The 16,001-nt window shown below is 39.7% G+C and overlaps 1 protein-coding gene across 1 annotated transcript in view; it reads right to left on the bottom strand.

Moving 5' to 3' along the window:
* The window catches only part of NELL1 (neural EGFL like 1), an 883,145-nt gene that overhangs the window by 866,500 nt on the left and 644 nt on the right, over window positions 1–16,001 (bottom strand). The window contains exon 2 of the mRNA XM_044681836.1: window positions 3,841–3,969. Within this exon, the coding sequence (XP_044537771.1) occupies window positions 3,841–3,969 (129 nt within the window). The remainder of the gene's footprint in view (window positions 1–3,840; window positions 3,970–16,001) is intronic.

Genomic DNA, 16,001 nt, shown 5'->3' with positions numbered 1-16,001 from the left:
TGTGGGTTGGTAAGTTCAAGGACAAGCCTATTTTTGGACTTCAGGGACCCAAGCTAGGCCAGATTCCATACAAAGCCAAGAGTTATATGTTCTACTATAAGTATTCCAAACCTGTTCCACCTTACTGTTATCCAAATGATCACACAAGCAACACTAGCAAGCTAGTAATTTTATGTATAAGGGAGAATGAATCAACACAGAAAGGGAAAAGAGGATGGAAGACTCAATTGAGTGGATCACTGAGCAGAACAAGAAATAGAGATGTGGTAGCCAGTGACTTTTTGACAGCAAGGATCTGAAAGGCTTCCTGCATAGACACTGAAGGAGATTGGAGCAATCATTACTCTGATGTAGCCCTGTCACCTAAACTAGATTCAGTCCAAAGAATAGAGACCATTCCTGCTATTGCCCCACTCCAATCAGTGGCTCTAGTTTTTTATGGATTTAAGTATTGGGAAGGAAACAAAGTTAGAGTTATTGATGCTGCCCCACAAGTCTGTCAGTCTGTCTGTCTATCTGTCTGTCTCTCTCTTTCATCCACTCCTCTCAAACTATTGACCTTTTCCTCATCTAATGCTTCCTTTGAGAACTCTCCATGAACCAATCCCAAACACACACACACACACACATATATATATATATATATATATATATATATATATAGCTTTTCAAATTTCTCTCCAAAATACCCAATACTGAATATTCTGGGATACCTGCCAAGGCAGGGCTACATAACAATTTTGTTATATGACCAGATACAATTCCACCAGCTCTCATGATTTACTATTGTTTGAACTTTTCATCATGTGTAATACCTTTATTTCATCCTAAAGTCTGTGGAGCCATGTTACTGACATAATCTAACATTACAAATGCAATCTTGACTTTTTCCCCTTTCTGTTAAATCAGAAGTTCTTAACCTCTTTTGTATCATGGACTCCTCTGACAATCTAATGAATCCTAAGTCCCTTTCCCAGAATAATGTTTTGAAAGGCATAAAATAAAAAAAGTAGGATTATACTTTTTCTGCTACAATAGGCTGCCTCAAACCCCATTTCCCACAAATGATAATAAAATGGCATGATCTCAAGGCTCTTCACCATCCCAGTCACCCTCTTCTGGATACTCTCCAGCTTACCAATGTATTTCCTGAAATGTGGTACTCAACACAATAGATGTGGTCTAATCAGAGCAGAATTCAGAAGAGTAATAATGGATGTTTGAACAAAGGTAATTCTGTGGTTGAATTTATCATGGCATTTTGAATGACTTTAACATATTCGTGGATGATAACTTGATAGAATGGACCTTTCAAGTTAAACCTCCATTTTAAAGACAATACAATTTTAAAGACACTCAAGGATTGGTTTGTAAAATATCATAGAGATTCCAAAAACATCATAAACTCCACATGACTATGAGAGAGGGAGAGAGAGGGAGGAAGAAAAAGAGACAGAGAGAAAGGGGAGGGAGAGAGAGAGGGAAGGAGAGAGAGACACACTTCTCTTTTTGTTATTTTGTACAACATAAGTGTGGACATGGTTGTTCTATCATTTCTGAACTCTGCATCAGTTCATATTTTTATATATTTCTTTGAATTCTTCATTTCTTAAGACACAATGTCCCATAGTGTTGTGCAGATACTCTTTAGCCATTCATCAGTCAGACATATGAATTTTCCAGGTATTCCTAGGACTGATAAAGCTATTGATATGTTTGCATACATGGACCTCTTCTTCATTTTAACAGGATAGACTGATGTGGTAGTACTTGCCTGTAATTCCTACTACTGGAAGAGGCTGGGGCTGGTGGCTTGCTTGAGCTCAGGAGTTCTGAGCTTCAGGAAGGCAAAAGCCAATTAGGCATCTGCTCTAAGTCCAATAGCACCAACAGTGTGAGCCCTTAGGAGCTAATGGCCACCAGCCTGTCTAGAAAAGGGATAACTAGCCCAGGCAGTAAAACAGAATGAGTCAAAACTTCTGTGCTAATCAATATTGGGATCTAGCCCTTAAGTGGACACTGTGTCTCTAGCCTGAGCAAAAGAGAAGGATCCAGTCTCAAAAAAATAGTAATAACAAGATATAGTCCTATTAATAAGATCACTGGGTTAAAGGGAATATATAGTTTTGAAATGGTTAATATACATTAAATTCAATAATACATTAGAACACTTGTTGAAAATCAACTACATGCAATGCACTACACCAGATATTAGGGATACAAAGACAGAAAGGGAAAGAGGAGCTTCAGTACTAATGGAAGAATAAAGGGTCTCTAGGATAGGTAAATACAAAGTATAATTTCTAGAAATCTAAAGAAATAAAGAGAAGGGGGCAACTAGATGACTAGATGACTTGGTGGATAGATTGTCAGGTCTGGAGTCAGGAGGACCTGGATTCAAATCTGGTCTCAGACACTCCCTAGCTGTGTGACCCTGGGCAAGTCACTAAACCTCCATTGCCTAGCCCTCATGACCCTTCTGCTTTAGAACCAATAGTTGGTATTAATTCTAAAATGGAAGGTACGAGGAAGGAAGAAGAAGAGGAAGGGAAAGAAAAGAAAGAAAGAAGGAATGGAGAGAGAGGAGACAAGGAAGGAAAGAAGGAGTAGGAGTAGGAGAAGGAGTAGTAAAAAGCACCAACAACTCAGGAATAGGTTTTGTAAGATGGCAGCCAAGCTGTGCTTTGAAGGAATCTAAGAGGATACCTGCATAAAGTATACATATTTATTTTATAATTATACATATAATGTATATAACCGTATTGTTTTCCAAAGATATTACAATAGCTACACTAGCTATATAGAAAACCAATTTTTCCACAGCCCTGCCAACAATGAATTTTATTGTTTTATTGAATTTTCTTGATATATTGTTTTGCCAATTTAATAGATGAAAAACGATATCCCAGTGTTGTTTTAATTTGCACTTCTCTCCTTACTGGAAGGTTTAAACAATTTTTCTATGTGGTTATTAAATTCTGTTTCTTTTTTTATGGGCTGCTTGTGCATTTCTCTGTCCATTTATCTATCAGCTGAAGAATTCACCTCATTCTCATAAATTTCTCCTAATTCCTTATATACTTGGGGGTGTCAGATTTTTATGAGACATATTTAAGCCACTTAAGTAACAAGAGCTAAAATAAGACTGCAAATATAGAATCTCAGAGCTGGAAATGACCCCAACAACCTAGTCTAACCTTTATATAAAGTGTAAATCACCTCTCTTAAAACATTGTCTAGCCTCTGCTTGAATAAAGCAGTGACAGAGGACTCCCTACCTACTCACCCATTGCATTTTTGAAAAGTTCTAATCAATCAATAAACATTTATTAAGTACCTAATCATTTGGAAGTTCTTGCCTGGATCAGACTGCAATCTGCTTACCTACCATAGGCATTTGTTCACTCTAGTCATGACTTCTCAAGTCCAGCAGAGAAAGTGTGATAAAATCATAGATATAGAGTTGTAAGGAACTTCAAGAGGCCATCTGGTCCAACCTCCCTCCTTTTATGAGTAGGGGAAATGAGGCTCATTGAGGTAAAAGTATTTGCTTATGATCACTCAGATAAATAGCAGACCTAGGATTTGAACCCTCCAACTCCTCTGCCAGTGCTCTTTCCACTCTACCACAAATAATCATCTTCATTGCTTGCTGAGGTGGATGGAAGAGAGAGGTTACAAAAATTGAAAAGGTTGATGAACTGGAAAGTCAGTGTGTTTGAGAACACATTAAAATAAATATTGAAGTCACCTATAATCTCTTTAAATCTCATTGTCCCCAGAGAAACAATTTCTTCAAACCAAAAAGCCACCCCCATGCAAATGAAGAGCTATGTTTACCTTGAAACAAAAATGCTTTGCTGGTATTGTGTAGTCCCGACACCTGAGTAACTCCAACAGTCGTATTCACAAGATCAAGCTCAGTGATAATGTCAAGTTGAAGGTCAGGGTCCATTCCAAAGCCCACCACTGCAAAGAAACAAAGAGACATTTCAGCTTTAAATACAAAATCAGGCTGGCAATATTGAAGACTATGATCAGGTGTGCAGAGAATATAGATGCCTTTTGAGATAAGTACTTACTTAACCACAATAAAGCCCCTCAACAGGAAAAAGGAAATCTCTATTTCTCCTTATTGCTATTACCTTCTTCACTCTAGCTTGTTAATTCAGCATTCTACACCCCCCCACCCACCCACCTACCCATTCTATGTGATTCTGAAAAAGACAAGAGAGCTCCTATGCTCCACCACCATCAGGGATGTCCCCAGAGTGCTCCCAATTAATCAAAACTTAACTGCCTGTAACAAAGGGGATAAAGGAGGCTTTTGCCTGGAGAAAGAAGCAGAAATGGAACAGAATCATAATAATGACTGACATTTCTATTGTGCTTTAAAGATGGCAAAGCGACTTACATATATGATTTCATTTAGGTTTCACCACAACCCTGAGAGGAAGCTGCTAAAGGTATGATCATCTCTGTATTCTAGAAAAGGAAATCCAGTGACTCACCCATGGTCACACAGCAAATCAGTATCAAAGGCAGGATTTCAGCTATCTTCCAGACTTAAAGTCTGGCACTCTAACCCCAAGCTGTTTCTCTTAGAAGATAAACAATGTGTGCCTCCTTCCTAAGTTTTCATCCAGGATAACTTCCAGATGGAATCCTGACTACACATCCCACCCACTTGGACTGAGGGCATTGGCCTGGGCACCCACCACCCATCTCAAAAGCTTAAGCCTTCCACTTCCTCTCAGAGAAGAGTAAGCAACAAAGAAAGCCTGCTTAGAATCAGGAGTTGGGGGGGTGGTTTTGAGATGGGGGGGCAGTGCAAGGTGGAATAACTTGTTCCTGATTGCAAAGTGATTCCCAATTATCAAAGGAAAAAAGAAAAAGAAAATCCTAATAATGTCCCGGCACATTCTATCCAGTTGACTATGCTAAATCATTCATTAAGGCTGGGTCTACACTTAGCATCTCAATAGTGCAATTCTAGTTGCACTGTTGGAGATGCGTTAATCAGCTGCAGCTGTCAAGTTTTGCCTAATGGTTGTATGGAAGCTCTGGAAGCTTTGTAAATCTCACATTCAATTTGTCCTGTAGAGACCAGGGATGAAGGTCATGTAAGTGAGGTGAACTACGATTATCATATTTACTTACATATTTTATTTCCTCCCCTGTCCTGCAATTTGGAGAAAAGCATGCAAACAAAACACTTGCTGCCAAATAATTCTATTATTTCCCCCCTGCCTCAAAGAGTTGCTGTCAGCCATGTCTTCTCTGGGGGAAAAAAAAGCCCTTTTTTCTTGCAATGCTCAAATAAAGGGTTAAATTAAAGGCACAGCTGGCCATTGGCTGATCTGGGAATAGGGAAAAGGGTTTGAATAATTACTCCTCTGCCCCTATCAAGCTGTTTCTAACTCACTTCTCTCCCTGAATCTGCCTCCTTTTATTAGCTTGGGGGTTGGGGTACTGGGATTTCAGTCCCCAAATATCAGGGCTGAAGTAGTTTTCAGGATGGTCTTCTCCAAACCCCAATGAGTTAATCCCCACCCCTGAAGGGGAGAGAAAATCCTAAACCATTAAATTATTTGCAAATCACCACATTCAGTTTTTTTTTTTTGGTCACGAATGTATACAGGCTTCTTTTATTGCAGTTTTCCTTCTTAGAAAGAGGAAAATGCATAAAAGAAAGGGAGAAATATTGAAAAATCTAGATGCCAATTAAATTTGTTATTGATTGTTTTATAACCCTGGGTCAGACACTTTATTCATGGGAAAGAAAACTAGAAATTTATCCCATATAGGAGATTTAGTAGATGTAGCTATTTCCCCTTAGGCGCTTTAGTGGAATAATGGAGGTTACCAAGTTGTTATGGGCTCTAAGCAAACAGGTAACTGCCTTTAGTGGAGTGAGGAGGGTGCAACTAGTATGGTTTAAACCACAAATGTAGCTGTTGCATCTGAATTACCTCTCCATGCTATGTCTCTCCCTGACCTTATTCTGTATCAAGATCTCTAACTTTGGACTTATTGTTCTCAGATTCAGGTCACCTCCTTCACAATGCCCAGCACATAGTAGGTACTGACTGTCCTTGAGCTCCTGTATTTAATCTCAGATCTACCACCCATTTTCTGGATTTGATATTGAAATTACTTATATTCCAGGATGGGACATTGGGCTGGGACTATATCTCTCTTCCTCCTACTTCTAGACTCATGACCTATCTGTTAATTACCACTAATACCCTGCAGGACTTTACAGAGTACCAGTGTGCTCTTAAATGTTTAACAATCAATTCCCTAGAGGTGAGGGGAGTAGAGATCTATATAGGACACACTTTTAAATTTAATCTGTTATATTAGCATTTTCTCCAATGCTTAAGTCTAGAAAAGCAACAAACCAATAAATCAAGCGTCAATTTGTAGCCACTGCCAATTGTAGAAGTATATATGTTCATGTTAATAATTTAACAATCAGTTTTCTCCAGCTGCTGAGATGATTTTAGCACATCCCTCAGAGTACTCCTGTTTCTCACCCAATCTCCAACCTTTCCAGACAGTCAAATCCCTAATTCCTTCTTCATCCTTGTCTTGTGTGACAATATGGTAGGGAGAGGGGTGAGATTCTGTGAGGAAATTGACAAAGGGAGAATAAATTATCTCAGGATTGCTCCAAAAATGTTAATTATAACTAGTCACCTTTCCAAAATATTTTAATGTAATATTAATTGGATCAGAAGCAACCTGGCATAGCAAATAAAAGACCAATCGTAGAGTATGGAAGATTTGAGTTCAGGTCTTGTTTAGGATATATTTTAGCTGGGTTTCTATAAACAAGTCACTTTATCATTCACCTCATAGTGTTCCAGATAATTCTCTAAGATGGAAAGTGACCTCTATATTGGTGGAGTTATCCACACTTAGAGTTCACTACACTGTTTTCATAGATCTAGACACATCTGCTCCCTCAAAATAGTGGGAATGAAAAATCTAATAAGGTTATTAAGTTATCCATTTAGAAGATGCCATGATATGCTTGAATAATTAGTTGATCTACAGAGATGATAAATAGATTCTGAGAAAGGGCCTAAAAGAGTCAGAGAAAGATGAGTGGAGGAAAAACTCCAGTGTTTCTTCTGTTCTTCTGGATCTCTACTCTAAAAAGATTATAATGCTAACAACATCTTTTTGAACTCAGAAAGGGAAAGAATACAGATGGCAAAGAAGAATTCTACCAATGCAGTCAGCAAGACAGAATAATTAGCAAAGTCATTAGTCAAGATTCTGTTCATAAGACAGGTCATCTAACCTCTATCCCTGCCACAGGGTATATAGATGAGTCACAGAAGACCTGACCCTCTGCCACCCACATCACCATTTCCAGGGAACATCTAGGCAACCAGCCAAGCCCACAAACTTGTTTCCTAAACCACTAACAAGGATGCTACTTTGAGTAAGGAAGAATTCCACTCAGAAGAAACAATTCAAGTCAATAAGTGTTTATCAAGAGTCCACCATGTGCAAAGAACTTCAAACTCACACAACTGATCCAAGGTCAAAAAGTTCTATCTCAGTATTTCTTGTGCTTTGACAAGAGTTCATCCAACTCACATCCTTGAACCAGTTCCAATCTGCTCCAAAAGGGACAGAACACCTGATCCTAATGACTTACCCAGAGTGATCTGACAAGCCCTGTCAGTTTGTATCTTGCAAATACAAGGTGCAATGAAAACAGGGTCAGAAGCCAGAATTTTATTTTCACCTTGAGCAGATAAGGCAAAGAATTAATATTAACTGGTGATATGTCCACTCCCTGTTCATGCTTGCCAGGAATCAAACCAGAAATAAGCTCAAAGATTTTTCAAACCAATCTTTTTTTCTATGAGGAACTTTGGGAAATGTGACCTTAGCTGAAAACAATAGATGCCCCTTCTCCAGATGGAGTGATTTTCTAAAAGCAAGCGAGCAGCACATAGTTTCATGTTTCTGGCATCTAAAACAGTTTCCAAAAACTCAAAACATTGTTGCATCTCTCCTTTCACTTCCCCTGAGGTCCTCAAGAAATGTCCAGATGCCCTCTAAAGAAGTCCCACCATGTCTTTGTTTAATCCTTTAAATTTATGATATGGCTACTCTTCCCATTATCTATTCCCTACTTCTTTTTCTGAGGATAGAAATTTATTTATGATTCAAAGATAACCGAACTGTCCTTTTTTCAAAAGTACTGTGTTTCTGGGCATACACCAACAAAGAGATAAAAAAATTATAACAATGGACACAAGAAAGGCATCTAGGTAGTAGGAAGATCAGCTTCAGAACTAGTTTGGTGACTGTAGGTAAGTCCCATAACTTCTGTTTGCCTCAGTTTCCTCAAGTGTAAAATGGAGGTAACAATAGCACACTCACTTTCCAGAGTATTTTGTGAGGTTCAAATGAAATAATACTTGTAAAGTGTTTGTCACAATGCCTGGCCAATATTAGGTGTTTAATAAATGTATATTTCTTTTCTTCCATCCATATACCAAAAAAGTCATAGAAGCACATTTGTAGCAAAAAAATGGAAACAAGATTCACCTGTAAACTCAATGATATAGACAACTCTGGATGGAGAAAGTTCCTCATTGCCTTAGAGAATTGCCTAGGGACCACTTAATCACTAAGAGTAACTTACCCCTGGGCACAAAGCCCATCTACTAGGAAATGTTTAAATACCTGATATATGGTAAATGAATGTAATAGGGTGTCACTAATCTAAAATAAAGCAATGAATATTGTACTGAGTTCAAATCTGGCCTCAGATACTTCCTAGATGTGTGACCCTGGGCAAGTCACTTAATTCTACTTGTCTAGCTAGTCCTTACCATTCTTTTGCTTTGGAAGCAATACTCACAATCAATCTTTTAACCCTCACTTTCCATCTTAGAATCAATATTGTGTATTGCTTCCAAGCCAGAAGAACAGTAAGAGCTAGGCAATAGGGGTTAAATGACTTGCCCAAGCCCATACAACTAGCAAATTTCTGAGTCCTATTTTGAACCCAGGACCTCTCATCCTAGACGCAGCTTTCAATCCGCTGATATGCCTTGCTTCCCCCTTTTAGCACTGGTTCTAGGGCAGACGGTAAGGGTTAAAAAAAGAAAATAAATATTAATAATTCAGAGATGCAAAAGAAGATTCCTCTGAACTGATACAAAGAAAATTAAGCAGAAACAGGAAAACAATATACACAATAATTATGGAAATACAAATTAAAAGAAAAGAAATACTATCTAATTATGATGACAAACCTCAGCTCTGGAAAAAGAGTTAAGAAAATGCCCCTCTCTGGAGATCTGGAGGACTACCAATGTGTTATACTGTATATACTATGAAACATACTTTTCTCTTTCATTGATAATATTATTATGAAAGCTGGCTCACTAGGGAAGTGGGGAGGAGATTCAGAAATGAATATGATGTAAAAGCAAAAGACATCAATAAATATAAAATTTTAATGAAAATATAATATAATTGATTTTTAAATTAAAATATAGCATAATATATTGTATAAAGAAAATATGGTATAATATCAAAGTATTGGATTAGTAACCTCAGGAGATCTGGGTTTGAATCCTGGCTGGGCTACTTACCAACTATGTGATTTTGGAGAAATCTATTACCTACCTGGACCTTAGTTTCCTCATCTATAAAACAGAGGAAACTAGACTGGGTCACCTCTAAAGTCTTTCCCCAAAACCAGAAATCTATGATCTAATGAATTAAGGAGGAAAGAAATCAATTATATCCCAGAATACATTTTTTTCCTTTTCTCTTCCATTTTTTTAATTGGTCCCATTCAAGATGAAAATGCCTTGGGCCAACAGTAATGTGCAAAAGATATCATTTCACACATTGCCCAGGGAACCAGGAAACTTATTAATGAGGCAGCATTTGCATGGTCTCCATTGAACACTGTCCGAGAGAACTGGAAAGAAGAGAGGGGGAAATGGTTTCTGCTCATATCTTGAACGAGGAGCCTCTGCCCTTTTCAGGAAGCCTATTAAACTCTTAAAGTTTTCCCACTTAGTGTATAACTGCTGTACAAATGTCACCAGCTGGGGAATTGGAATTACTCGGAATAAGCAATTTCTAAACAACTTTGAAGAAAGGAGTGTAAATATCCCAGAGGCCCTAGGGCCAGTCCCCAGCATCAGAAAGCTCTGCCTTAATTTCCTCTGACACCTGCTGCTGGCCACCTCTCCTTCACCCTGCCCCACTGTGCTTGGCCATTCCAAAATCTATTTGGTCCATTTGGTCCAAGTGAGCTGGAGGCTCCCACCCAAATCAGCCTTGAATTGATTCATCCTCAGATCTAATCTAGTGACACTGGACTCATGCTTTTCTTAGCCCAAATGGCATAAGACAAAAGTAGGATCATTATTTTATCTCATCTACCACTTGAACACCTTTTCTGTCGGCAAATTTATTTAATCTACTGAACTCCAACTGTGCTATTAAAAGGGAAATTAACTTTCCTTCTCAGCAACTCCTCTACCCAAGCTATGTTCCTTTAGATGTCTGCTCACAGCAGATGCTCACAACTCTATCAGCTAATAATAAATTAATAACAGGGGAACAGTGTCCTTTTCATGATTCTCCTCCTCCCCCCCATCAGACAGCCCCCTGTCCTCTAAAGCAAGTAGTATCAAATTCAGATAGGAACTGGGGCTGCATCAGAATACTAGCAAGCTACATACTGAATTGGTTTTTAAATGTGATGTTATCTATGTTTAATTGTATGTTTATTTATTTTTTAAATATTTCCCAATTACATTTTAATCTGTCAGACCAAATTGGGTCTGTCTTTTTTTTAATTCTTACCTTCCATTTTAGAAACAAATGCAGAAGAACAGTAAGGGCTGGGCAATGGTGGTTAAGAGACTTTCCCAGGGTCACACAGCTAGGAAGTGTCTGAGGCCAGATTTGAATGTAGGACTTCTCAGCTCTAGCCCTGGCTCTCTATTCATTGAGCCATCTAGCTGCCTCCTTGGGCCTGTCTTAGCTACCTCTGTCCTAGAGTTTTAGAAGGACAGAAGCACAAAAGCAGTATTCCTGTAGCTCAATAACCTAGGCTTAGTGTCTTAGTAACCAAATGACTTTGGGCAAGTCACTAAAACTTTCTGAGACTCAAGTTTGTTTGTTTGTTTGTTTGTTTTAATATGGAAGATGAGGTTGAGAGAGTCAGCCTTAGAGTCAAGAGAACCTGGTTTCAAGTCCTGCCTCTGATACAGACTGGTTGTATGACCTTGGACAAGCAGTTTAACTTCTTGAAGCCCTTTGACAACTTGTAAGGCTCTAAGTTATAGAGTGGGTGACCATAATGAATAGAGTGGGTGACCATAATGAACTGCATTAGCAGGAAGCTTCCTCACTGGCAGTTCCCTATATCAAGGAAATCACAGGTTCCCTCCTCCTCAAAAAAAATAAGGATTACAATAATAGTCAGCAATGTGGGGTGTTCTAGCAGGAAAAGCACTACATTTAGAAGAGTCAAGAAGTAGAGCTCAGTAGATCCAAGAGAATGTTGTATACAGAGACTGATACACTGTGGTACAATTGAACATAACAGACTTCTCTACTAGCAGCAACGCAATGATCCAGAACAAGGCTGAGGGACTTATGAGAAAGAAAACTAGCCACATTCAGAGGAAGAACTGTGGGAGGAGAAACACAGAGGAAAAACAACTGCTTGAACACATGGGCTGATGGGGACATTATTGGGGATGTAGACACTAAATGATAGCTCTAGTCCAACTATCAATAATATGGAATTAGGTCTTGATCAATGATATATGTAAAACCCAGTGGAATTGTTCATTGGCTAAGAGGAGTTAGGGGGGTTTGGGGGAGAGGGAAAGAACATGAAACATGTAACTAGAGGAAAATATTCAAAATTAAAAGAAAGAAAAAAAGAAGTAGAGCTCAAATCCCATCTCAGGTACTTTACTAGCTGTATGGTTCTGGGAAAGTCACTTAACATTTCTTAGCCTCGGTTTTCTCATCTGTAAAATGGCATCTCCCACCCAGAATTGATGTGAGAATCAAATGAAATAGTACATGTAAGTGTTTTGCAATCTTTAAAGTGCCACATAAATGTTATTTATGAAAAAAATATTATTTCATTGATATTAGATGCCTCATCAGGTTTCTGTCAGGATTAGTATGATGATAAGTGCTTCAGAGAAATTTGTTTTCTTTTTTGATCTGTGATTTCATCAAAGTAGAGAATGCCCTTATTGTCTGAGCTCCAAACTGCCTTGGTTACCACAAATATGTATCAGAGGAAAAACCAGAACACAGGTCTTCTTTATTCTATAATAACCCTCAATCCACTTAGCCTAGCAACTAGTACCAGGTGTGGAGTCAAAAAGATCTGAGTTCAAATTCAGTCTCAGACACTAGCTAGATGTCCCTGGGCTAGTCACTTAACCTTTTTGCCTTAATTTTATTATCTGTTAGATGAGTCAGAGAAGAAAATGGCAAACCACTCCAATATCTTGCCAAGAAAACCTCAAATGGGGTCATGAATAGTTGAATCTAACCGCACAACAAAAATCCACTTAGCTAAGTGAACTTTCTTCCATAAAATTTAAAGGCTATATAAATGTCAGTTTTAATTATCATCATCTCCAGGCATCCTTCCTCTTTTCCCCATTGTCCCTTGAGGAAAACCTCACAAAGTGGAAAGCAAGTGAGTAAATACCCATTGATCCTTATGTCTTCCCATGTTTATGCTTGGAGACCTCAGAGGAAAAGTGATAATAAAAGGTGTTATTGCTATTATTATAGCCTTCTAAAATCACTATTAAAACATTCCAAAGCTCCTATTTATCTGTGAATTCATCAATATGGACATTTCCTTCAAAGATGCAGATTGTGCCCTAGCCTTACTTTCTCATCCTGTTCGCCTTTTGTCCATCATCACTGTCCTTCACCACAGTTGCTCTGCCTAATGAGCTGAGAACTTTCTTCAAGGTCCTTTGACCATAAGAATCCTTGAGAACTCAGGCTGCCCCGCCCCTTGATTCTCACTACAAACTTTCATCATTACCAATGTCACTGGATATCCCCAAATTACCTCTTTTTTATTTTCACAAGCTTTGCCAGCCTAAAGAACAGCAGCTCTTTACCTTTACTCCTTTTCTAGTTTTGAAGGATTGAGGGGAGCCCGGAAAGGCTAGATGCTTGCCCGGCATCACATAGCCAATGTGTCAGAAGTAAGACTTGATCCAGTGTCTTCCTGACTCTCTGGTCCACTCTCTCCATGTGACTGCCTCATGGATTCCACACTATTCTTTGAGTAAATGTCATCAGAATTAACAATTCACCCAGCACTTCCACGTGGCACCTATCGTTAGATCTTTCATATGTAAGTTAAGTAACTACTGCTAGCCTGGCTGCTCTGAGTCCCACTTTAATTAAAGTAAGCTTGATAGGATCTATTCATTTCCACTAAAAAGAGGCGATATTTGAGTAGCTCACTAAGCGACTGGCATGTTTGTTTCATCCTTGACTGTTAACAACCCAAAGAAACAATTGTTACACCAGATAAATAAACTTTCCAAGTGAGTGTGCAGTTTCAGATAAACTAATCGCTAAGCAAGCCTTGCTACCTATTGGGAGGACTGATGTGTAACTCTGGGATAATGGGTTCTTTAGAAGAATTTTTAAAAACCCTTAACACTCACAGTCTAACAAATTACACATAAGGGAATCTGGTCAGAGTCCTCCCCTGCCTCCAACTATCTCCAAGGTCCCTTGTTGATGCTTCCTTAGAAAACCAAGATATGACCCTGTGCAAGTAACACAAGATCTAGCATTTTCCCAATGGTATTCCAAAGCATCAGAGCTTACAACCAGGATGAGGCATCTAGAACTTCATAGGCAGGTAGAAAATTTAGGGGTTCACAGAGGGCATCACAGAGTATTTCCTCACTCACTTGTCCTGCTCATTTGGCACCAGCTTCATCCAAGAGCACTACCTGCCCCACTGTCTCCATTTCAACAAGTTCAAGGATAGTAGTTCCAATCTGAATCATTTTCTTCCCTTTTGGCAAGAGAAGACCTTAAACTATCCAGGGTGCCTTTCTTCTCCCACTGACTACCCTTAAGCATGTGAGCATCTACAAACTGCTACTGGCCCCAAGAGTACAAACTGATGAATATATTCCTAACTAATATGATTCCTAAAGTATTTTTACTTTACTTATGTAGGTACATTCCCTTCACCAAAGCTGACCCAACCCTTGACTGATAGCTGAAAGTTTTACCAAGCTACACACACATACTCACAAAAGAAAAAAAGCCTTGTCCCCTCAGTGACCATCCCTTTGATGATGGCTCTCTCAGACTTAGCTAGGTTATTGTTCAAAATATAGGCCCCCTAAAAAAAGATGTATAGGGACCCGATTTGCTTAGGAGAACCTAGAAAAACTGTACGCAGCACCTTTAAGAATCCAGGGTTGTTGCCCAAACAATAAATAATGAGGCTTTTTTAAAGATGGAATTTAATACAAGTAATGAGGAACATGCTCTTTTCCATAGGGAAGCATATTTAGATGAATATTTAAAGGAAAGATTCATTCTGGCTATAGTGGTTAAGCTGGACATTAGGTTCTGCTGCTTGGGAATACTTATTATGCTGGCATCTGAAGAAGTCAACTTAGTTCAAACTGAGTTCTCCCTTAGAAGTCTGAACCAGAACAGAGAGCTCTTCAGCATAGCCTCTCAGCCCAGGTGAGGCTAGAATTAGCCAGTCTGACTTCAGGCTTTAGACCTCAATGTTAGCAGTTGGATTTGGCAAAGAATAACCCCTGGGTGGGCAGTGACTCAAGAGACAGCTGAGTAAAGCCAGAATGAGCTTTGCTTTTCCATTCAGCCTGGGGGCAGAGCAAAGTGGGCAGGCAGATAAAATTAAGCAATGGGGAAGAAACTGACTCCCAATGAGGGTATCGTAGACCTGCTTTGGGAGGGTGGGGAGGAATGTCATTCATTCTTCACCCTTTTCAGAAGTCTGAAGCCATTTCTGGACAAGAGCATCCTTGTTCCTTGAATTTGGCAAAGGAGAAATTGTATCTGATCCCAAACAGTTCCTATCATTGGGGTGGGGGGGAGGAGGAAGAAAGGAGGAGATGGAGATGAGCAAGGAGGGGGTTAGCAAAGGCTGATGAGAGGACAGGATTCCGTTCTCTCTCCAAACCCAACTTGGATTCAAACATAATGAAGGGGAAGAGCTACAGGAACTTTTCTCTCTTCAAAACCTCCCCTGGCCCTTCTGCCACCTTCTTCCTGTACATCTGGATTCCCCAAGTGAGGAAAGGAAGGGAAGGAGGATCGCCGAGGTTCCCAGGGGGAAAAAAAGCAACATAGTTGGGCTCATAGTTGAAGATCTGGGGTCAGTGTGGGATGGGGTGAGAGGCACTACCTACAAACCCACCCAAGAAAGGCAACTGAGTTTCAGAATGTCAGAAACTGGAAAGGGTTCCCTAGTCAGGACCACCGAGTCACTTTCCAACTCCCAGAGGATTGGCAAAGACCTAGTTTCTCCCAGCTACTGTCTCCAGAAGTCAAACGAAGAGGAAAGAACGGACCTGGGTTCCTTTTCTGCGTTGCGCCCCACCCGTCACCAGCCACCAGGATGCCCAGTGAAGGGAAAAAAAGCGAACTGACAAGGAGTGAGGGGTAGGATACAAGGATTTGCCAATAAGCCTGAGACTTCAAAGACAAAGTGAAGTAGAGAGAGGGGGCCATTATCCTGAACTAAAAAAGAAATCTCCTCGGAGGAGGTGAGAGAAGGGAGATAGGGGCCCCCAAGATTAACCTGGGCAGTCACCATTGCTTTGATTCTCCGAGACATTTGCTCAACTCTCCACTTTGCAGGTGGGGCTACTGCCCAAAGTCTCCTAAGCTCGGGGCGGGGCGGGGCGAGGCGGGGCGGGCCGGGGGGGGGGGAGGGGCGG

The sequence above is a fragment of the Gracilinanus agilis genome, chromosome 6 (genome assembly GCF_016433145.1).
Source record: "Gracilinanus agilis isolate LMUSP501 chromosome 6, AgileGrace, whole genome shotgun sequence".
Taxonomy (NCBI): Eukaryota; Metazoa; Chordata; class Mammalia; order Didelphimorphia; family Didelphidae; genus Gracilinanus; species Gracilinanus agilis.
This window is presented reverse-complemented; position numbering and strand designations above follow the sequence as displayed.